Consider the following 23,609-nt stretch of genomic DNA (forward strand, 5'->3'; position numbering starts at 1 on the left):
ATCGGCCTGGCCAAATATCGGTGCCGATATAAAGCATTTTTATCAGTATCAGTCATTTTCAAAACCAATTTGCAGATAAAATAATTTAAAAAACATTATTCTTAATTATGACATTCATTTTAATTTTTACACCAGACATACAGATTTGTGTGAAAGCTTGGGAACCGCTTGCAGAACATGTAAAATTGTGAATTATTTTAACAAAATGATCATACGAAATGCATGTTATTTTTTATTTAGTTCTGTCCTGAGTAAGATGTTTTACATAAAGGTGTTTCCATGTGGTCCACAAGACCAAAAAATAGCTGAAATTATTCAAATAACTCACTTCAAAAGTTTGGGAACCCTTGGTTCTTAATACTGTGTGTAGTTACCTGGATGATCTAAGAGAGTTTTTTTTTTGTTCTTGTTTTGGGGTGGTTGTTCATAAGTCCCTTGTTTGTTCTGAACAGTTAAACTGAGTACTGTTCTTCAGAAAAATCCTCCAGGTCCTTGCAGATTCTTCAGTTATTTATTTGAACTCTTTCCAGCAGTGACTGTATGGTTTTGAGATCCATGTTTTCACACTGAGTACAACTGAGGGACTCAAACACAACTATTAAAAAAGGTTCAAACATTCACTGATGCTCCAGAAGGAAACACAATGCGTTAAGAGCCGGGGGGGTGAAAACTTTTGAACAGGATGAAGATGTCCAAATTTTTCTTATTTTGTTGAAATATAATTTTTTTCCATTTAGTACTGCCCTTCGGAAGCAACAGAAGATACTTGCATGTTTCATGAAAGACAAATAAAGTACAATTTACCTTGATCTTCAAATTCATGCAACATGCATTTTGTATGATCTCTCTTATTTTGTTAAAAGTATTCACATTTTTACAGATTCCAAACGTTTGCATAAAACTGTATATATCGGTTCAAAATATTGGTTATCGGTCGACCCCTACCCCATATTTCAGTATGATATAGAACTATATGTAAGATATACTATATATCACACATATAGCTTCCACCCATATTGAAGTTGATATATTTATATTGTAGAATTTCATTCTGTGTTCAAGGATGGTGTTATTCAGACTGACAAATAACATCTATGTTCCTGACATATGGGTTTTTCTTTAATACATAATATTTTTGATATGATGTTGCTGTAGTTCTTTGTCGGAGTATATCTTCATGCTTCATTGAGTCAAATGCCTTTTTGTCAATAAAGCAGGCAAACAGTTTTTTGTTTGATGTACATGTGTGTTAATTAATGTGTAGAAGGTCTATATGTGTACATTGGTATGGTGGCCTTGATCATTGCATTAGAAAAAGAGTGCGTGACAGGAAGCAGAAGAGATAACTTTTACAGCCATAAATTAAATAAATAAATAAATAAATAAATAAATGCCCCTTTAAAAAAAAAATAAATCTGTGAATACTGAAACCAATCCTGGAAACAGATAATAAATCTACCACATGTGACTAATAGTTTAAACTCAAAGTTTAAGCGAATATAATGTAAAATGGATGAGGTTTTATTTCTACGTTATATGAGGTATTGTTGCGTTTTTGTATGTTTTCATTCTTTGTAGTCATCAGATGTGTACAGTTTGTCAGGAACGATCATATTGTTATAGGGTTGACTTGCTTGTGTTCTCTAAGACGAAACCATTCTAAGAGTTTACAATGATGCAAGCTCTCTTGTGGTGTCAGAAACTCTGTTTGCAACAAACAGCAACCTCATTCTCCCGAATGAATCTGTTTCAGGTGATGTTTGAAGCACTGAAGTACTGGTCTATGTGGGATTTTTCAGATTTTTCAGTTTCATTCCTGCTAAAAATATGTTGGATTTTTTACCAGCTCCTGCCCATTTTACGTTTTGTCCCACTCCCATCCGCAAAAGCCTACAGGTAGAGATCAATGCAAAAAAATTCAGTCCTGCTTTAGTATTACTCTGTCTCGCTTTGGTGTCACAGACTATTTTTTCTGATTCCCAAACACACCATGCTTCTGACCTGACCTCGTTGCATTTGTCACAGCAGGCAAAAGTAAGCTGCTTTCCTTCGCGGTCGCACACAACCCCAAAAAGAAACCAAAAAATACCACCAGACTTTTCTCCCGCTTTCAGTGCACAGATCACTACCTTCCTACTTCACTCAGCAATTCAAAACTTCACTCAGTTGCATCGGGTCCCGCAGGAATGCAGACCTCTACTTTGAAGCTGTTCTTAAATGGATAGTTCACCCAAAAATGAAAATTCTGTCATTAATTACTCACCTTCATGTCGTTCCAAACCCGTAAGACCTTCATTCATCTTCAGAACACAAGGTAAGATAATTTTAATAATTTTAATGAGAGCTTTCTAACCCTGCACAGACAGCAACACAACTGACACGTTCAACTCATGAACAAGCTTCAAAGACTGACACGGAAGAGAAGAAATTGTTAAATAAAATAGTTATTTTTGTTCTTTTGTGCACAAAAAGTATTCTCATAGCTTCATAAAATTACGGTTGAACCACTGGTGTCACATAGACCTTAACAATGTCCTTACTACCTTTCTGGGCCTTAAAAGTGTCAGTTGCGTTGTTGTCTATGCAGGGTCAGAAAGTCAAGTCACCTTTATTTATATAGCGCTTTTAACAATACAGATTGTGACAAAGTGGCTTTACAGTATTAAATAGGAAATAGTGCATCAATAATGCAAAAGTGCAACAGTAAACACTCAATTTTCAGTTAAAAGCTCTCAGATTTCATCAAAAATATCTTAATTTGTGTTTTGAAGATGAACAAAGGTCTTATGGGTTTGGAACGACATGAGGGTAATTAATGACAGAATTTTCATTTTCGAGTAAACTTTGGATAATCTCTATTAATGTAGATGTTATTTAGATACACTTAACAGGTCCTGTTTGAACTGTCATTCTCACCAATGTGAATATTCTGTTGCTTTTGTGTTACAGAGGTTTATTGTTCGTCATCTCTGCGACTGGACACAGTTACCGCTACACTGCCACCATGCTTCCTTTGCGCCTTCCATCGACCCCTTTCTCCTTAACTCCTTGCCTTTCCTCTCTCCTCCTCCTGATCTTCCTTTTGGGCCTCGCCCATCTCTCTCAGGCCAGTGGCGACGCATCCCACAGCAGCCCGGGGAACTGTTCAGGGGAGGACAGCTGCTCTGAAGGTGTTGTCCTGCCAGTATGGAACCCCCAGAACCCCTCTGTGGGCGACAAGGTGGCACGTGCCATTGTCTACTTTGTGGCCCTCATCTACATGTTCCTTGGCATGTCTATCATCGCTGACCGGTTCATGTCATCCATCGAGGTGATTACGTCTCAAGAGAAGGAGATAACGATTAAGAAACCCAACGGCGAGACCACCACAGCGACCGTACGCATCTGGAACGAGACCGTGTCCAACTTGACCCTCATGGCCTTGGGATCATCGGCCCCTGAGATCCTGTTATCCGTTATTGAGGTCTGCGGGCACAAGTTTGAAGCTGGTCACCTGGGCCCGAGTACAATTGTGGGTAGCGCTGCCTTCAACATGTTCATTATCATTGCCATCTGTGTTTACGTGGTCCCAGATGGTGAGGTACGCAAAATCAAGCACTTGAGGGTCTTCTTTGTGACAGCAGCCTGGAGCATATTCGCCTACATTTGGCTCTACTTGATTCTCTCTGTCTTCTCTCCTGGTGTTGTGGAAGTTTGGGAGGCCGTGCTTACTTTCCTCTTCTTTCCACTGTGTGTGGTTCAGGCCTGGATTGCCGACCGTCGCTTGCTCTTTTACAAATACGTCCACAAACGCTACCGTGCTGACAAGAACCGCGGAATCATCATTGAGACGGAGGGTGACGGCATGTTCACCAAGATGGATATGGAGATGGATGGCCAAGGCGCCAATTCCCACCATAAGGAGGCTCTTGATGGGATGCTGGCTGGGGTGGAGGAAGGAGGTGGTGGAGGAGGTGGAGGGGAAGAAGAGGAGGCCAGGAGGGAGATGGCTCGTACGCTGAAGGAACTCAAGCAAAGACACCCAGAGAAGGACATGGAGCAGCTGATCGAGATGGCTAACTATCAAGTTCTGGTGCAGCAGCAGAAGAGTCGAGCTTTTTATCGCATCCAGGCCACTCGAATGATGATCGGAGCAGGGAACATCCTGAAGAAGCATGCTGCAGATCAGGCCAGGAAGGTGGTGAGCTGTCATGAAGCTAATGCCCAAGAGGAAGACCCTCACACCATCTACTTGGAGTTTGAGCCCTCGCATTATCAATGCTTTGAGAACTGCGGCTCCTTAAAACTCTCCGTGACCCGACATGGTGGAGACAGCGGCTGCACTGTCAAGGTAATGATTCTGCTGTCTTTACCCAACAGTACTGTGATTACATTGCTGTGATTGTACTTTAATTATATGGATGTGATATAATTTTGAGGCCAGAAACCTACACGATTCCCAGCAGCAAGGATGTACTCTCAGAGCTATTTTAAATAATTACAGCACTTAGGAGACGAGCAATTAAATGACACTGTTTTAACAGATTTCAGATTAGCTCATTTTATTATTTAAACTTTTTAATTTGTGAAGTTTACCACAGGAAATTAGATTCAATTATTTTAAGTGGTGTTGATAAGATGGTGAAATATACTATATTATGTTTAATATGATGTTGCATAATAATTATTTTAAATAAAAAATTATAATTTTGTATTTTTTTTTGTGATATGACAGATGTTAATACCAAATAATTATTTTAGAAATTAATAAACAAAAAATGTATATAGTATTATTATTATGTGATATGATCAGTCAAAATAAGGTACTATTATTAGGAGTTCAAGTGCGTAGCGCTGAAACCCCATTGTTATTGTTAATATGACCAAGGATCAGAAATCTCCATGTAAAACTCATCGGGCAGACCAAACCGTAAGTCGTGAAACTTGAAACTTGAAGGGATGGTAGTACTCACATCGCCTACAACGTCACCAAGGCTTGCCCCAATCGGCCTAACGGGGGTGCCACAGCGATCAAAAGTATGAAATCGCTCATAACTCCTAAATGGTTCGTTGCAGGCTCCATTGTCTTATGGGGAAGTTTTAAGGTTTTTTTTTTTTTTTTTTTTTTTTTTGAAAAACCTACTTTTGTGAACTAGTCCTAGGTTTTTTGCCTGATTGGAACCAAATCAGTTCAGGATGATCCTCTGGAGAGTGAATATCTATAATTATCAAAAAAGTGAACTTTCGAGAAAAAACAGAGAAATGGCCATTACTACGCAGCAGTTTGTCCTATTGACATGAAAAACAGTGGCATATCACATTTTTCAAGGGCATAAGCAATTGCATATTGCACAGTTTATCACATATACCCACAATATTCGTATCATACGATAGACCTCCTCATTCCGAACAACTTTTACCTCAAACCATTTGTTAAATTATTGAGAAAATGTAAAAAACATACTTTTTTGAACTATTAATAGGTTTCTGGGGGAAAAAAACAGAACAGTGCAATTCTCTAGATTCTCTAGGTCAATAATTATCAAAAAAAAAAAGTTAAAATTTACCCTTTGGGAAGGTATAATAGGGTCGTTTAGAAAAGGGACCTGCCCAAAAATGTCCAAAAGCCTATAAAGCCTAAACGAAAACTCAAAACTTAACGAAATCCGATGAGCACATGCAACAGGTGAGGGAGACTGGACTACAGCTGGCACGATAACAGTCATAAACATTAAAAAATATCATATTTCTATGGCAAATTACCTGTATTTGCCAAAAATGCTTGTTAAATAAATAATTTAGATGGTTAAAGGCTTCATAAATAATATGTAATAACTTTTTTCATATGTGCTAAAATCACTTAAAGTGCCTGAACACCAGTAATCACTGCTTGCAGCTATATTGTTTTTTTTTTACTATTTATAATAATAATAATAATAATAATAATAATATCATTATTTTGTTATATGATTGATAATAATACCAAATAATAATTCTTAGAAATTAATAAACTAAAAAATTTATATTGTCTTATTTTGTGATATGATCAGTCAAAAATAAGTTTTTAATTATTTTTATTGGTGTAATAATAATAATATTTATTTATTATTCCTTATTAATGTTCCTGAAATCTTTAAATTATGACACATTCTTTGCAAAACGTTACATTATAACACACTCTAAGTGTATTTTTCCCCATATACTCACTGTATCTCTTGAATATAAAAAGATAGCATTGCTTCCTCAGCACTTTAGCTGTGTGACAGTAGTACTGTTTCTGTATCTAGGTTGACTATCGCACAGAGGATGGCACTGCTAACGCCGGATCAGACTATGAATTTGCCGAGGGCACTCTGGTCTTTAAACCGGGCGAGACTGTGAAGGAGCTGACAGTCGGCGTGATTGACGATGACATATTCGAGGAAGATGAGCATTTCTACGTGCATCTCAGCAACCCTCGTGTTGTGCACCGCGCCGAGGTCTCCGTCCTCGACCCTAATGCGGTGTCTCCAGGCAACAGCATTATAGGGTCCAGCCACGTTCCTCCTAAAGCTGCCCTGGGTAACGCGCACACTGCCACGGTGACCATTTATGACGACGACCATGCGGGGATCTTCACGTTTGAGAGCAATTCCACACGAGTGAGCGAAAGCGTGGGCATCATGCAGGTGAAGGTCCACAGAACGTCTGGAGCGAGGGGGAAGGTGGCAGTACCGTACCACACTACCGAGGGAACCGCCAAAGCTGGAGAAGACTATGAAGAAGTGGCTGGCAAACTGGAGTTCCTCAATGATGAGACCATGTAAGTTAAACTTTCTTATTTGAATATGTGTGCATGGGTGGTTTTCAGAGAGACAAGATGTTTTTGTTGCTGCCAACACTAATTGAGCCAGATGTTTGCAGAGAACATGTTTTTTGTGTTCAAATAGGCAAGACAGAATCAAGCCATTCTTGTCATTAAAACTTTAGCTCAAAGCTGTGTCCCAATCTGCATACTTCTCTTCTGCACTAAAAGTGCATACTTGACTAGATATGGAAAAGTGCAGTGTTTTATGTATTTATGAGGCAGAACGTAAGATCTGGGACAGACTACGACATCTTAAAGGAATAGTTCACCCAAAAATGAAAATTCTGTCATTACCCTCATGTCCTTCCAGACACGTAACCCGACCTTCGTTCATCAAGGGCTTACTGACCCTGCATAGACAGCTACGCAACTGACACGTTCAAGGGCCAGACAGGTAGTAAGGACATCGTTAAAATAATCCAAGTGACATCTAATGGTCCAACCTTAATTTTATGAAGCTATGAGAATACTTTTTCAGGGCAGAGAAAACAAAAATAATGACTTCATTCAACAATTTCTTCTCTGTGTCATGCAACTGTTGTGAACGTGTGTCAAAGACGTTCATGGAAGAGACAAAATTATTGAATAAAGTCATTATTTTTGTTTTCTCTGAGCACAAAATTAGTCTTGTAGCTTCATAACATTACAGTTGAACCACAGCTGTCACATTTTTTATTTTTTTAACAATGTCCTTACTACCTTTTTAGGAAAGTGGTAGTTGTATTGCTATATATCCAGGGTCAGAAAGCTCTCGGATTTCATCAAAAATATCTTAATTTGTGTTCCAAAGATGAACAGGTTAAGAAAAAAATGAGGGTGAGTAAATAAAGGAGAAGTGCATTTCCAGAACAAAAAATTACAGATAATGTACTCTCCCCTTGTCATCCAAGATGTTCATGTCTTTCTTTCTTCAGTTGTAAAGAAATTACGTTTTTTGAGGAAAACATTTCAGCATTTTTCTCCATATAATGGACTGATATGGTGCCCCGAGTTTGAACTTCCAAAATGCAGTTTAAATGCGGCTTCAAACGATCCCACATACTTATCTAGTGAAACGATCAGTCATTTTCATTAAAAAAAAATACAATTTAAATACATTTTAATCTCAAACGCTCATCTTGTCTTGCTCTGCCTGAAGTCTGTGTATTCTAGCTCAAGATGGTTAGGGTATGTCGAAAAACTCCAATTGTATTTTCTCCCTCAACTTCAAATATCATTTCAAAATCATCCTGCATCGCTGCAGAAGTACTGACCCAGTCTATGCAAAGTGAACTTGCAAAGTAGATCAAACACCCCTAAAAAAAAAAGAATGTAAAACAGTGATATAAGACGATTTTGAAGTTGGGGGAGAACGTGAGATGGGAGTGTTTCGACATACCCTAACTGTAGTGAACCGGAAAAAACAAAGTTCAGACAGAGTAAGATGAGCGTTTGATGATAAAAAGTATAGAAATTGTATTATTTTTATGAAAATAACCGATTGTTTTGCTAGATAAGACCCTTCTTCCTAGGCTTTGGAAGTTCAAACTCGGGGCACCATAAAAGTCCACTATATGGAGAAAAATGCTGAAATGTTTTCCTTAAAAAATATAATTTCTTTACGACTGAAGAAAGAAAGACATGAACATCTTGGATGACAAGGGGGTGAGTAAATCTTTGTTCTGGAAGTAGACTTCTCCTTTAATGACAGAAGTTGAATTTTTTGTTGAACTATCCCTTTAAAACTTTTTTCAGTTTTGACCTTCCTGATCTCATGACAATAACACACCTGTAAAAAAAAGACGCAGAATATGTACTTCACGAGTTCACCCTTACATCTAATCTGGTTGAGCAAATAGTAAGCATATTTTGGTGTGCTGGGGGAGGGCTCTGAGCCCGGAATATGGCCCGAACCCAGAGAACTCCCCCCATCCCAAGTATGGGATGAGAATAGATTAAGAGTGAGCAGTTGGGGTGGAGGAGGGATGCCGGAAAACCGTCGAATGACAGAGGCAAGTCAGCTGCGTGCATATATATGACTTCTGCTAGTTTGGATGATTAGCTAGACGAGTTACACCTGTGCCGAATTGGTTGATTATCTGATCGTGCTCCTCCCGAACCTAGTTATTAAAACATCATATATCACTGCAGTTTCCAACAGAAATGAACACTAGATGGGGTAAAACAGCGAGCACTTGTAATCGTTTTTGTACGGAGTTATGATTACAGCTCCATATGTTTCGCTTTCTGGACGTAACAAGCTCGGTAGCTCAGCTGCCAAGGAATTGGACTTAGGCCATGTTTACACTAGTTAAAACAGACTTCTTAAAACAGTGTTTTAAAATGAAAACGATCCTTGTCTACACTGCCGTTTTCCCTGTGTTTCAAAAACGATTTCCGTCCACACTACACAACTGAAAATGCATGTCACATGACCATTCATGCAGGTACAACCATAGATGTGTATAGGTAGATTCCGTATTATTTACATGGCGGATGCGTCTGCGTGCTTGGAGTAGTCGAATGGGGCATCTACCTATACACATCTATGGGTACACCAATGAGCATTTTGTTATGTTTACAAGGTTATCAAGGATACGCAGAAGTCTCCGTTTTGGTCTGTTTACACTGAAACGCAATTAAGTTTTCAAACTAAAACAGCATTTCCAAAAGCCTCCGTTTTTGATGGTCGAAAACGCTGGAGTAGTGTAAACGACAAGTGTAACCGGAGCAAAAATTATGCATTTTAAAACAAAAACTGGGCTGAAAGATCAAAAAACAAGCTAAAACGGCATGCTTGCGATTGTGTTTTTATGCCACATTTGCTTTTTTTCACAAATCGGGCAGATTTAGGTGTAGTGCAGATGCTATGTTATTCAAATGTCATGGAGCAATAGAGTTTTAGCTCCACTCAACAGACATTTCAAGTCAAAACTGCGGTGATGTACAAAACCTACGTCACATAAAATGTACCATATGTACGTTCATCTGTTCCAGGAAAAACCAAACACTCCTTAAGTGCCACTCAGCGGACATTTCACATCGAATATGTCACAAAACTTACATGGCGGTATGTATTTTACGTCTCGCAAAAATGTTCCCAAAGGTACGTTTTCGTCATGAGATCAGGCTGCTTTTGACATACAATAGTGAAATATAGGTGAAAAGTCACCTTAGGGGAGATAGTATATGTATGTGCAGTGATGCCTGGCCTGTTATGTTTCACAACCGCAAATTAACCTGAATGGGTCGAAGTGCTGGAAATGGATGGACTAATTACAGAGTCCACATGGACCACCCACTCACCACATCCGTTTTAAAATGACTTGAAATTATGATGTTAATGAGTCGGGTTTTAACGATCGCTTTGCTCGGTTATATTAAAGGATTTATTGATTTAATGTCCTGAAAAACTTTTTAATTATTTTAAATATTGTATTTATTATTTAATTATTATTCAAATCTTTGGTGGCTGTGCCTTATTTCAAGTCCATTGCAGTATCAGTAACAAATGCAAATTGGTATGCAGCCCATGCCTCAGATTTCTGTTTGGAGTCTGCGTGTACATGAATGTTTTCACCACAGATCGGTAGTTAAAGTAAGAAGATGTGCCCTGATGGCCTGGTATGATCAGAGTATGCATGGATTACAGGCTCCAATGCTAAAAAAAAAGATAGATAAGAGCTAAGGCAAAAGGAAATCTATAAGTCACACATAAAAAAGGAATAAACAAGGGATTATGCTGAAAAGATGTGTGAAGTCTGGAAGGAAGCCAGAGAGGGGGAGATGGAGAGCGATAAAGCTGCTGAGTTTTCTCTCAATCCTGAAAATCGATACTGACCTGCACATCAAGCACACTGCGCTTGCTGCAGATCTGAGGTGAACAGGTCAACTGTAGAAAAGAACATGCTGGCTACAGAAGGAGGGACGTAGTTGTTGTAATCCGCTTGTCGGTTTGTAGGTAAACAACTGAAATAGGCGATGGGGTGAACGTAGCATTGTGAGTCATGGATGGACTGCATTGACAGTGAGAGAAAAGCTCATGTGTTACAAGATGGAAAAGTTCCAGTCACAAGCGGCATGTTCATTCAGACTGACAAACTCCTCAGATCCTTAGGCCAAGGAGATATTGAATGCAACTTCTAAAAAAAAGTGTAAAATAGGACAGCGGGGTGGTAAATTTTTTATTTACCATGAAAGGGAATGAAGAGTCTGACTTGGTATTTATGAACTAAGTATACTTTTTTTTCTTAGAATAATCCTGAGACTTAAATTTCAAAGATGTACATATATTTTACTAATTATGGATTATAAATGCCTTAAAGGCATAGAAAATATTTAAAAAAGTCCTGGCTCTTCCAAGCTTTATAATAGCAGTGAATGGCTGTTGAGATTTTGAAGTCCAAAAAAGTGCATCCATCCATAATAAAAGTACTCCACACAGCTCCATGGGATTAATAAAGGCCTTCTGAAATGAATCGATGCATTTGTGTAAGAAAAATATCCATATTTAAAACTTAAGGAACTTATACTAAACTATAAACCGTCATACGTACATTCATGAGAGAGTAGGACGTAGGCATAGCGTAAGCTCTGGTGAGAAGTGACGAACACAGAAGCGCAGTGGAGAGAGCAAAACAAAACGAGAATTACAAAACGAGGATTTGTAATGGAAAATGTTGGAGGATTTTGATATAAGCCAAGAGGAGAATCGTTTTCCGTTGCTGTATACAAAACTTGGTTCTCGAGAGACTAGCATATTCTCACCGGAGCTTACGCTACACCTACATCCTACGTTATCCACTGGAATGCCACTCTCTTGTGAACACATGTACGGCAGTTAGCGGAAACTAAAGATTGTGGTTTATAAAGTTTTAAATATGGATATTTTCTTACATAAATGCATTCACTTCAAAAGGCCTTTATCAATCCCTTTTTATGATGGATGGATGCACTTTATTGGACTTCAAAATCTCAACACCCATTCACTGCCATTATAAAGCTTGGAGGAGCCAGGACATTTTTTAATACAACTCTGATTGTATTCATCTGGAAGAAGAAAGTCATATACACTTAGGATGGCTTTTTTGGGTGAACTATCCCTTTAACTTTACACTGTGTGCAGAATTATTAGGCATGTTGATATTCTGGTCATATTTTTTTTCCAAACACATTTTACCAATTCCAAACCACATCAGTCTTAATAACTACTGTTAATTTTGTGTTTAATCATTTATATGTGATATATAATTGTCCGTGAAGGCTGGAAGTGAAAAACTCCTTATATTCAGGTGTGCAGAATTATTAGGCATGTTTTCGTTTACAGCTAAAATGAGCCAAAAAAGAGATTTAACCCAGACTGAAAAGTCCAAATTATTAAATGCCCATGAGAAGAATGCAATACTAATGCATTACAAGAATTTGCAAAGTTAAGGCTTGACCATTGGACAGTGAAATGCTTGTTGAGTCTGCATGGTCAGAAAAAAGGTGGAGAAGAAAAGATGCATGTTAACTGCAAAAGAATTAGGAATTAAGGTGAAGAATTAGGTGTGACACCATCAGGAACCGTTTCCAGTTCTCCAGCGCCACCATTTTCCAGAACTGCAACCTACCTGGAGTCTTCAGAAGTACAATGTGTCAGGTTCTCAGAGACTTTGCTTGGTAAAAAATCCTAAAAAATGCCCCTGACTTAATAAGAATAACAAGCTGACGTCTTGTGAAATACATGAAGACAGTTTTTTTATATGCTTTAGAGACAGATAAGTTGAGAGTGACTCTTGAAGGACAAGCATCACATCCTCTTGTACCTCTGATTCAAGAATTTATCTTCTAAAATCTGGCAGTAAGTTTTGGGAGTTCATTTTAGTCCATCTCTGCAAGTCAGACTTTTCAGGATAAGAGACTAAACATGAACTCCCAAAACTTACTGCCAGATTTTGGAAGATAAATTCTTGAATCAGAGGCACAAGAGGATGTGATGCTTGTCCTTCAAGAGTCACTCTCAACTTATCTGTCTCTAAAGCATATAAAAAAACTGTCTTCATGTATTTCACAACACGTCAGCTTGTTATTCTTATTAAGTAAGGGGCATTTTTTTAGATTTTTTACCAAGCAAAGTCTCTGAGAACCTGACACATTGCACTTCTGAAGACTCCAGGTAGGTTGCAGTTCTGGAAAATGGTGGCGCTGGAGACTAAACGGTTCCTGATGGTGTCACACCTAATTCTTCAGCTTAATTCCTAATTCTTTTGCAGTTAACATGCATCTTTTCTTCTCCACCTGTTTTTTCTGACCATGCAGACTCAACAAGCATTTCTCTGTCCAATGGTCAAGCCTTAACTTTGCAAATTCTTGTAATGCATTAGTATTGCATTCTTCTCATGGGCATTTAATAATTTGGACTTTTCAGTCTGGGTTAAATATCTTTTTTGGCTCATTTTAGCTGTAAACGAAAACATGCCTAATAATCCTGCACACCTGAATATAAGGAGTTTTTCACTTCCAGCCTTCACGGACAATTATACATCACATATAAATGATTAAATACAAAATTAACAGTAGTTACTAAGACTGATGTGGTTTGGAATTGGTAAAATATGTTTGGAAAAAAAATATGACCAGAATATCAACATGCCTAATAATTCTGCACACAGTGTAGTTTAATACAACCTTGCTGAATTAAAGTAGCAGTTTCTTTAATATATATATATATATATATATATATATATATATATATATATATATAATACATACATAAATATGTAAAAATAAATATTCACAGAAATATCGGTACCTTTCTACTCATCAAAATAAGTTAGCAATTCCCTCCATTTAAACTACCTGAATGAGTAATTATACGATTGTTATACTAATTAGAGGATAAAACGTCATTACAATACAATTGTCAACCAGGGGTTAAACTGGCCTGAAACGTTCAATTATAGCAACCAAATGCACCCCTTTTTCTAATAAACAGGTTTTGAAACAGGTTCCCTTGCATCAAAATCAAGAAACCTAATGCCCAATTTCCAATTAAAATCCTGCTCTGCTTATTAAAAAAGTGCCAATAATATCACCCAGGCCATTTTAGGATGTCTTTGTTCTGCAAATGTGTCCGTTCTTTTGAAATGTCACAGTTTTATGCACCACAAACCAAAGAAATGCATGTGTGCATGGCTAGAATGTATCATTTTAACACTTTCTAGAAAAAAGCCTTGCATTATTTGATGCTTTGCCTACATTGGAATATTAGATTGAGATTGCATCATGTTTCCTTTTGCATGCTAAATGGTTTTTTGCCTTTGGGCTTATCTTGCCGAAGGCACAAAGTGAGTCAGGACTGCTGCTGGCGCTCCTTCCAAAACAACAGGACGCAACGTCCCTAATTCCCTTGGTTTGTAAGATTGGATTGGGAACAATATGACATGATGGAAGGCGAGCACAGTGAATGAGAAATGAGAGCAGGGACAGATGGAAGCATCGATCGAACTTATTAGTTGAAAAGTAAGAGAGCAGTGAAATGAAGAGAGGCATAATGGTGTGCAAGGCATCATGGGATGGACAGAATTAAACCATGATGTGATGATAAAGCACAAGCTATAATTCACAGAGGAGGAATGAGAGAGAAAGAAGAGGTGAGAGGCAGGTGCGTGGGTGGAAGGGAAGGTAGAACGAGGGAGGCATAAGAGATGAGGGTGATTTGTTTGAACAGTTCACTCATCCTGTTCAGTGTGTTGGGCAACTAGAGAGGGATACAAGAAGTCAAGCACTGTGTGGGAGTGTGTGTGTGTGTGTGTGTGTGTGTGTGTTTTACATGAAATGTGTCGTCTATCATGGAAAGATCTGACCTGTGTGAGTGTATGTTGATTCAAAAGGATGCGTGTGAGTATATTTGGAGGCGGGTGAATGACTGTGCTCCACGTACGAACTTTTGCGTGTGTTCAGAAATGGAAACTGAGAACCTGAAAAAAATTATGATAACTAGGAATGTGTCAGTATTACAATTCTTGCTAATACAGATAAGCTGACATTTAATGTTGATTATAATGTATGTGCCAAAGTATTACTTTAACCTCAATTCAACCTGAAAATGTTACCTTGTATGTTTTTATTTTTTACAGCTGAAGTCAAAAGTTTACATGCACCTTGCAGAATCTGCAAAATGTTAATTATTTTACCTAAACAAGAGGGATCATACAAAATGCATGCCATTTTTTATTTATTACTGACACAAGTAAGATATTTCACAACCCTTCAACTCTTTCCAACAATGACTGTATGAATTTGAGATCCATCTTTTTACACTGAGGACAACTATTACAGAAGGTTCAAATGCTCACTGATGCTTCAGAAGGAAAAACAATGCATTAAGAGCCAGGGGGTGTAAACTTTTAACAGAATAAAGATGTGTACATTTTTCTTATTTTGCCTAAATATCATATTGTTTTCAATTAGTATTGCCCTTCAGAAACTACAGAAGACACTTACATGTTTCCCAGAAGACAAAATAAGTTCAATTTACCCTGATCTTCAAATTCCAAAAGTTTTCACCCCCTGGCTCTTAATACATCATGTTTTATTCTGGTGCATCAGTGAGCGTTTGAACCTTCTGTAATAGTTGCATATGAGTCCCTCAGTTGTTCTCAGTGTGAAACGATGGATCTCAAAATCATACAGTCATTATTGGAAAGGGTTCAAATACACATAAAAGCTGAAAAAACAAAAAATTGTGGGACCTGAAGGATTTTTCTGAAGAACAGCGGAGCAATTTAACTCGTCAGGACAAACAACTATCACTAAGCAAAGAAAAAAGGAGAATTAAGCAAGAATCAAGTGTATGTAAACTTTTGGGGTCATTTTTATAAATTCAGCTATTATTTTCTCTAGTGGACTATATGTTGACATCTTTTATTTGAAATATCTGTCAGTACTAAATCGAAAATAACATGCATTTTGTATGATCCCTCTTATTTTGGTAAAATAATTAACATATAGCAAATTCGGCAAGGTACTTGCCGAATTTGTATACTTTTGACTTCAACTGTAAATATTTGAAGATTTTTTTAGAATGATTATTAATTTATACATTGAACTGTGAATATGTCTGCTTATTTACACATTGTCATCATGTTAACAGGAATTCAGTAATGTAAGACTAATGTAATCTAAACTTATTTCCCAGTTCATTTCGAATAAGACATAACCACAAAATGATTTGCAGTTTGTTGAGGGAGTCCATTTGTAAATTAATTCACTGATTAACTTTTTGCCTGACTGAAGTCTGAAGTTGGCATAAAATTAAAATTCACCCTACGTATTTTCTAAATGCATCCTATTGATCTGAGTGCAAATGATTCATCCATCCATCCACGTCATTTAAATTCTTTTACCTTTTAATTCTTAATCAGAATGTCAGAACTCATGTATGTCAAAATACAGAAAATATCAGTCACTACATTCATTACATCTCACCTCTTAATTGTTGATCATTTGCAACTACTCTACTAGTAGTCTTTAACCCTATATGGCAATTAACCAATAAATGGTTGATATTGAATTTCTGTACTAATTTGTTAAAATAAATGAAAAACAAAATTTTGAATGATTAAAGGGATAGTTCACCCATAAATGTAAATTCTGTCATTAATTACTCACCCTCATGTTGTTCCAAACCCGTAGGACCTTCGTTCATTTTCAGAACACAATTTAAGATACTTTTGATGAAATCCTAAAGCTTTCTGACCCTGTATAGACAGCAACACATCTACCATGTTCAAGGCCCAGAAAGGTAGTAAGGACATTGTTAAAACAGTCCATGTGACATCAGTGGTTCAACCGTAATTTCATGAAGCTACAAGAATACTTTTTATGTGCAAATTTGTGTTCCAAAGATAAACGAAGGTCTTACAGATCGGAACGACATGAAGGTGAGTAATTAATGACAGAATTTTCATTTTTGGGTGAACTACCCCTTTAATGAAACTTTTAGTGAAATCATAACGAGAGTCGTTGAATTCCTTACAATTCCCATCCTAGATATGTGTGAGTGTGATCACTCCTGAGAGCATGTTGGGGGTGGTGTGGAATTGTGTATAGTGTGTCTGCGTGGGTGGATGAGTGAATTTGACTCCAGATATAATTCTCGTAGTTTGTGCATATATGTTTTGGTTGCTTGCATTCATAGTTGTGGAAAAAAATGAATGTGCGTCTGGTTTTTGAGGCTTTGAGTCTTTGAGTTTCCCTCAAATGGGTTTTATATTTCCATATGCGTCTGTATGCATTTGTGTGCTTTTGCATATGTGCATATGAGTGTGTTTGTCAGTGAATTTCTGCTGACTAGACAGCCGAACCGCCTCTGCCAAACAACACAACAGAAGCTTAACTCTTATTCCCACTGCAGTCAAAATTCCAGACAACTGACACCCAACAGCAGCAGACCAGGGGATTCTTAGTACTAGCGTGTTGTGTGTGCGGGACTGTAAAGGGGTCCAACATTTCAAGCAGCTAATGAGGATCGGTAAAGGCTGGGCAGAAATTCAAGTATGCATTTTGGAGTGTATTCATTCCAATTAAAAAAAAGAATGACATGTAGGGAGAATTTGAAACAGTTTTCAGTATCCTGCGCTCTGATTGCGGGATGATCCATTCACCCTCTCCCCCGCACCCACTGTGTGTTTATGTGACTGCTTGTGTTATTTTCCTGTTTGTTCTGCTATTCTCATATGAAGATGAGAATCCGTGCCAAAGAAAATTGAGTTGAAGCGGTGTGAAGTGGGCTATGAGTGCGCTTATGTAAGCGCTGCTCACAGAACAGGCAGGAAACATACACACGGCAGAGGCTTACATGATGATCTGAGTGAGTAAAGAAAAGAGAGAATCGATACGAGCGGGATCCGCCGGCTCGGAGAGTTTGTGGGGTGTGACAAATCAATAGTGACCCAGCCTTCTGACACAAACAATCTGCATGCTGAATATCCCCACTGATTTAAACATGTGGGAAAGCCTTAGGACCATATTTAAACACAGATTCTGTAATGTATCATCATCTTAATAGAAAGCCTGTGAAATTTTTCATATTACTACACAGTATCGAACACGAAGTGCTTCATGCATGAGTGTATGCATACGAACAAACATGTTTGTGGTTTAATAACTGACATTTTCTGTTGCCACTGGATGAAGAATGCAAGCTTTTACTCTGACAGCTCAACTGGAGACAAAGCATCTTTGTGTCATTTTTTTTTCCTAGGATGGGGAAATAGAGATTAAATGGAGCAAATCTTTTCTCCAGATAGTGACAGCACTGATTAGCATTTTGCGGCTTGTTTTCTTTTTGAAAAACAAGTTCTTGCATTACTTCATCAACCTCACTTCCCTTCATGAACACACATACAAATGGGTGAACATAGAAGCCCTGCCAAGCTCATAATGTTTGAATGTCTCTGCTAATGCTGCCACCATAAGCTGTGGCTTTAAATTCACTCTAATTCAGAAAGCCTTCAGGCGCAGCGATTCACCATCCGATTAGTGCATCTACATGAAATTATATCCCTTTAATCCTGTAATATCTTGTTATTCACCTTCAATTTCTCACTTAAAATATTTAATATGCAATCAGCGACTGGATTTTTAATAGAAAATGGCCATCAGCACAGCCAATCAGACAATGTCTTCAGTGGTTTCGTAGTTTCAAAGGAGTTTGAGGAGTGTGCAAAGTTCTAGAAATATTAGCATCAAAGTACTGTAATGCCAAGATTAGCATAAAAATGAGTCATCCATCAAATTTCAGGTAGCAATGGTTACCAGTATCATGGAAAACAATATGCTTTCAGAACAGCCATGTTCTAACAAATATACAATATTTCCAAGTGATTATTATCATGGGAACCAATTCCAGTACTTTCATTAGATCCCAATTTCAGCTCATCTTAAAGAGTCACACTAAGTGTTTTCTATCATTTGTTCTCTCTGTCATGCATCTCGTAGCATATTTTCATCACTCCATCCATCTCCACGGGTATCAAAAAAGTGAATGGGAGAGCTGTTTAATTTCACACTGTCTGCACAAATAGACCAGGATATAAACAAAGTGGGAAGCAGATCAATGGAAATGGAGGGCTGAAGGTTGTGAATGAATGTTTGAGAATGAATGGCTTCACCAGCTTTTTTCAACTTCAAGTGCAGAAAAATTACTGTTGAAGGTGAACATAATTATTAAAGGGGCACTCAGTCATTTTTTTCTTCATTGAAAAAGATTTGCCTCTAAAAAAGGAAGAGTACTTTTGAAAAATGTGTTTAAAATCAAGTTTGCTCACACAAAATGTCATATCAGAAGCCTAAAAGCTAGTTTATTTTCCATGGAGTGAGCAACATGACCAGCTTAAAGAGATAGTTCACACAAAAATGAAAATTAGCCTATTATTTACTCACCCTCCAGGCATCCTAGGCGTATATGACTTCCTTCTTTCAGAGTTATATTACAAATTATCATGGCTCTTCCAAGCTTTAAAATGACATGCGGGTGGTTTTTCTTCATCAGTCCTAAACAAGTCCAAGAAAGTGCATCCATTCATAATAAAAAGTGCCTCACACGGCTCCGGGGGGTCAATAAAGGCCTCCTGAAGCAAATCAATGCATTTTTGTAAGAAAAAATTAGATCATAAATTAGAAGTACAAAACAAGGACTTTGATAAAAGCCAAGAGGTTTTCCTTTGCTAAAGTAGAAAACTTTGCTTCCTTTGCTCCTGTAAACAAACGTTGGTTTGTGCGAGACTCACCGGCGCATGTGCAAAGCTGATGCCCTACGTCATCCACCTGGAAAGGCTTCCGCGGAAGACCAGTTGGCACAAGCTAGATTAAAGTGATTATTACGTTTTGATTATGGATGTTTTTCTTACAAAAACGCATCGATTCGCTACAGGAGGTCGTTATTCAATTTTATTCATGGATGGATGCACTTTATTGGACTTATTTTGGACTGATGAAGAGGAAGTGCCAGGATTTTTTATATAACTTTGATTGAATTTGTCTGGAAGAAGGAAGTCATATACACCTAGGATGCCTGGAGGGTGAGTAAATAATGGGCTAATTTTCATTTTTGGGTGTACTATTCCTTTAACTGGGCGTAGTTTCTTACACTGTTCACAGCTCCAGATGGACTTGCAAAAGTAATAATGACCATTTTAACAGTTTTTATGTGATTTTACTCATATACACTACTGTTCATAAGTTTGGGGTACCAAAACTATTATAATTTGTTTTTGGTGTTAGCTTCATGGTGTTAGCTTTATGGCAGCGCACAGACATATAACGCCATTGTGCTACAGGTGTCACAAGTTCGAATCCCGATTTATTTTCTGATCCCGTCCGCATCCCACTCTCTCTGTCCGACTTTGCTTCCTGTTAATACTTTCGTATCAAAAAAAAAAGGCCAAAAATAAATGTTAAAAAATTACTGTTATATCAATTAAATACATCCTTCCTAAATAAATGTATTAATTTCTTTCAAAAATCTTACTGATTTCAAATTATTGAATGGTTGAGCCTATGTGTGGCTGAAGGTGTGAAATAACATTTGAGGCTCTGTCACATTGAAATATGATGCTCATTACTAGCTTGCAACATTTCCTGACACAGTTTTTTCCCTAGTGTTTTTTTCTTAAAAGGCCAAAGATAAAATGAAGGAATCTGGATTCTTCGAATCTGCTTGAGTGTGTGACCATAAGATGACAGTGGTAGGGAAGAGCAGCTTGCATAGAACAACTTGCAACTTCGTATAACCCGACAGCTTCCTGTAAAAAGGAGATAGAGATAGTGAGCAAAGAAGTGTGATCTAGTGATGAAGCCCAGCTGCTCTTGTATCCCCATAAAACCCTGCGTTAGCACCCCACACATATGGAGGCTCTTCTGCCACCTCTCCCGAAACATTCCGCCTGTTACTTTCACCCCTATTCACACCCGAGCAACCATCTGATATTCAGGATGTTTGCTGTGACATCAGTTTGGTTTGAAGACTGTTTAGCTGCAACTATGTGTCTCTGTGAACAAAGAGACTTGATTGGCTTGAAGGTTTATGTGAAAGGGTTATTTTGTTGAGGAAAAGGTCTAATTTTAAGCGATGACCGCAGGAGACCTTCCAGCTGGCAATGACAGCAATGCCTCATGCCTGCCTTTGAATCTGTCTTCTCTTCTTCCCTTTCTCTGCCTTCTCTCTCCTATCTCCATCCATCATCCCCCACCTCCTCGGCTCTGAATTATGAATTAACAGCACGGCACAATTATGATATCCTTGCCAGTACTTTGAAGATGGGGGAAGAACAATGCAGCGAGAGCTTAGTTTCTATTTTAATTTATCAAGGGCATAGCACAAGCGTCTCAGATTTAACGTTATCATCCCTCTGTTTTCCTCTCTATTTTGTGAAATGAAGATAATCGTATGGCTTACCTCAATTGGCCTATTACTTCAGAGTCTTATTTTAGATTTGAAGTAGAGCAATTTCCCAGACATAAATATCATTTGATTTTTCTGTGCTTTGACTTCAAAAGCACCATTATCTTATGAAATCAAGATTAAAAAGCTTTAAAGGGGAAGTTTAAAATAATCTACATGCTCAGCTATATAAGCTTGGTTTCATTACAGCTGAGTATGTACATTTAAAAAAAAAAAAAAAGTTATAATAAAAAAGTTAGCTTTTTTGTCATTTATGTATTCTCATGTCATTCCAAATCCAGAATATGACTGTGTTTGTGTGGAGAGCAAAATATGAAAAAAAAGGAGGCGAATGGAACTATAAAGCTAAAAAATTACATAAAAATCATCATGAAAGTCTTAAAAGTTTTTGCATGTGTCATATTTCAAGTATTCAGTTAAGTGTTCCCAACTAAGCAAACCAAAGGGACATATCCTAACAACAATGATGAGTTAATAATATTCTATCATTTCTGGAAACACCTGTTTTTGTAGCTTAGATGGAATAGGGTCTAAGTTTTCAAACAATTTTTCCTATCCTGTAGAAGAGAATGAGAGGAATTGTTCCTCAGGGGATACAGTAGCTGACAGCTGCATGTGCATTATAATTTTATCTCTAATAGTATTGATTTTAAAAGTAAAAAAGATGAAAAAGTCATTGCTGTGTTGTTGGGAAATGTCTGCATCTGATGATGCTTTGAATAAATTGAATAAATACCTGGGGTTCTTTTTGTTTTCTTCTAAAAGAGAAGAAAAGTAAGCAGATCTAGCCATTTTTTAATTAGTTTTAATTTAATTTTCTGTAGGAGAAAATACTTCCCTTCCATGCAATATGAAATACCTACTTCGAGGTTTGACGTCTTTAGAGATATTCTGCTCCATAGCTCGGTTGTAATAACTGATTATTTGAGTTACTGCTGCCTTTCTATCAGCTCAAATCAGTCTGGCCATTCTCCTTGGACCTCTGGCATCAATAAGGCATTTTCGCCCACAGAACTGCCGTTTACTGATATTTTCTCTTTTTTGGACCATGCACTCTCTGTCAACTCTAGAGATGGTTGTTCATGAAAAACTCCCAGTTGATCAGCAGTTTCTGAAACACTCAGACCAACCCGTCTGGCATTAAAAACCATGCCAAGTCACTTAAATCACCTACCTTCCCTGTTCTGATGCTTGGTTTGAACTTCAGCACATTGTCTTGACCACATCTACATGCCTAAATGCATTGAATTGCTGCTATGTGATTAGCTAATTAGATACTTTAGCTATAGAGTCAGTGTTTAAAATGTATGTGAATTTCATTGTATAAAAGTATGATGGTCTGTTCAAGCAGTGATTCTGGAATGTATGCATGCTGTATATGTTTATTTAGCAGCCATTTGACCTCTGTAAGACCCTTATCTTCCTTCTCAGCGTGCATTTGAGTGTGGTGCACTTCTGCTGCCAGTATCTCTGATATTTCTATTTTCTAAATCCTGGCATTCTGCATGTGCTAGTTGGTGAAATGTTTGGGAGCTAGAAACGGTCCCACTCCTCCAACACACAGTTGTCATCCTCTCTCAATTTAGAGAGTCTTCTCCTTCGTCGTCTTACTTGACATTTTTTTTTTTTTGCTGTTCTTTGCCATCCGTCATCACCCAATTTGTCTCACAGACGCTTTTAATGCCAGCTCCGGGATCCGGAGCATTTCTATACGACTGCATGCGTGTGAGTGGAAATTTTAAATTAATCATTTATAAACCGAGGAGCAAACATGCCAGTATCTCTCTTTCGCTCTATTTCTCTCTCTCTCCCCCCCGTTCTTTTCCCTTGGCATGATCCTATTATGTGTGCAAGGAAAGAGAATGACATTCAACCAAGCAGGAAAAGGATTTGTGCCTTTTGTCAGTCAAAGCCATGCGTGTGTGTGTCCGTGTCAGTGTACGGATAGAAATAGACATCCACCCACAGGTCATTAGAGAGAAAGAGAGACGGAACGTGACTACAGGGGAGCGTTGGACAGACTGTAAGCGAGACTTTGGAACCGTAGGGCACCTCTTTGCTTACGTACTTCATCTTCCGCTCTTACCATATTTTACCACAAGCTTGTGTCCTTTTTGGGTGTGGCTAAACTGCAGCCGTATATCAGCATCCCATGTGTTCGCATGTTCGCCCACGCCCCCCCAGCCCACTCTCGCTTCAAAACACATCCTGACACCCACGCATCTATTTAGCGCACAGAAATGCTTTTTGTGTCAGCGCGTTGGCTGGACCTCTACGACACCGCTGCTACGTGCCAACGTGTGAAACAGAGTCACACTGTTGTGTATCCTTCGCTCTTCAATGCAGTTGTTTATC

At 38.0% G+C, this 23,609-nt stretch overlaps 1 protein-coding gene across 2 annotated transcripts in view; it reads left to right on the forward strand.

The window, feature by feature from the left end:
- slc8a4a (solute carrier family 8 member 4a) overlaps positions 1–23,609 on the forward strand; it is an 83,394-nt gene that overhangs the window by 26,735 nt on the left and 33,050 nt on the right. For both annotated transcript variants that reach the window (XM_051093238.1, XM_051093237.1), the window contains 2 exons: positions 2,950–4,330; positions 6,267–6,781. In XM_051093238.1, coding sequence (XP_050949195.1) covers positions 3,005–4,330; positions 6,267–6,781 — 1,841 coding nt within the window. In that variant the 5' untranslated portion in view covers positions 2,950–3,004. The remainder of the gene's footprint in view (positions 1–2,949; positions 4,331–6,266; positions 6,782–23,609) is intronic.

This window comes from Labeo rohita, chromosome 21, assembly GCF_022985175.1.
Source record: "Labeo rohita strain BAU-BD-2019 chromosome 21, IGBB_LRoh.1.0, whole genome shotgun sequence".
Classification (NCBI taxonomy): Eukaryota; Metazoa; Chordata; class Actinopteri; order Cypriniformes; family Cyprinidae; genus Labeo; species Labeo rohita.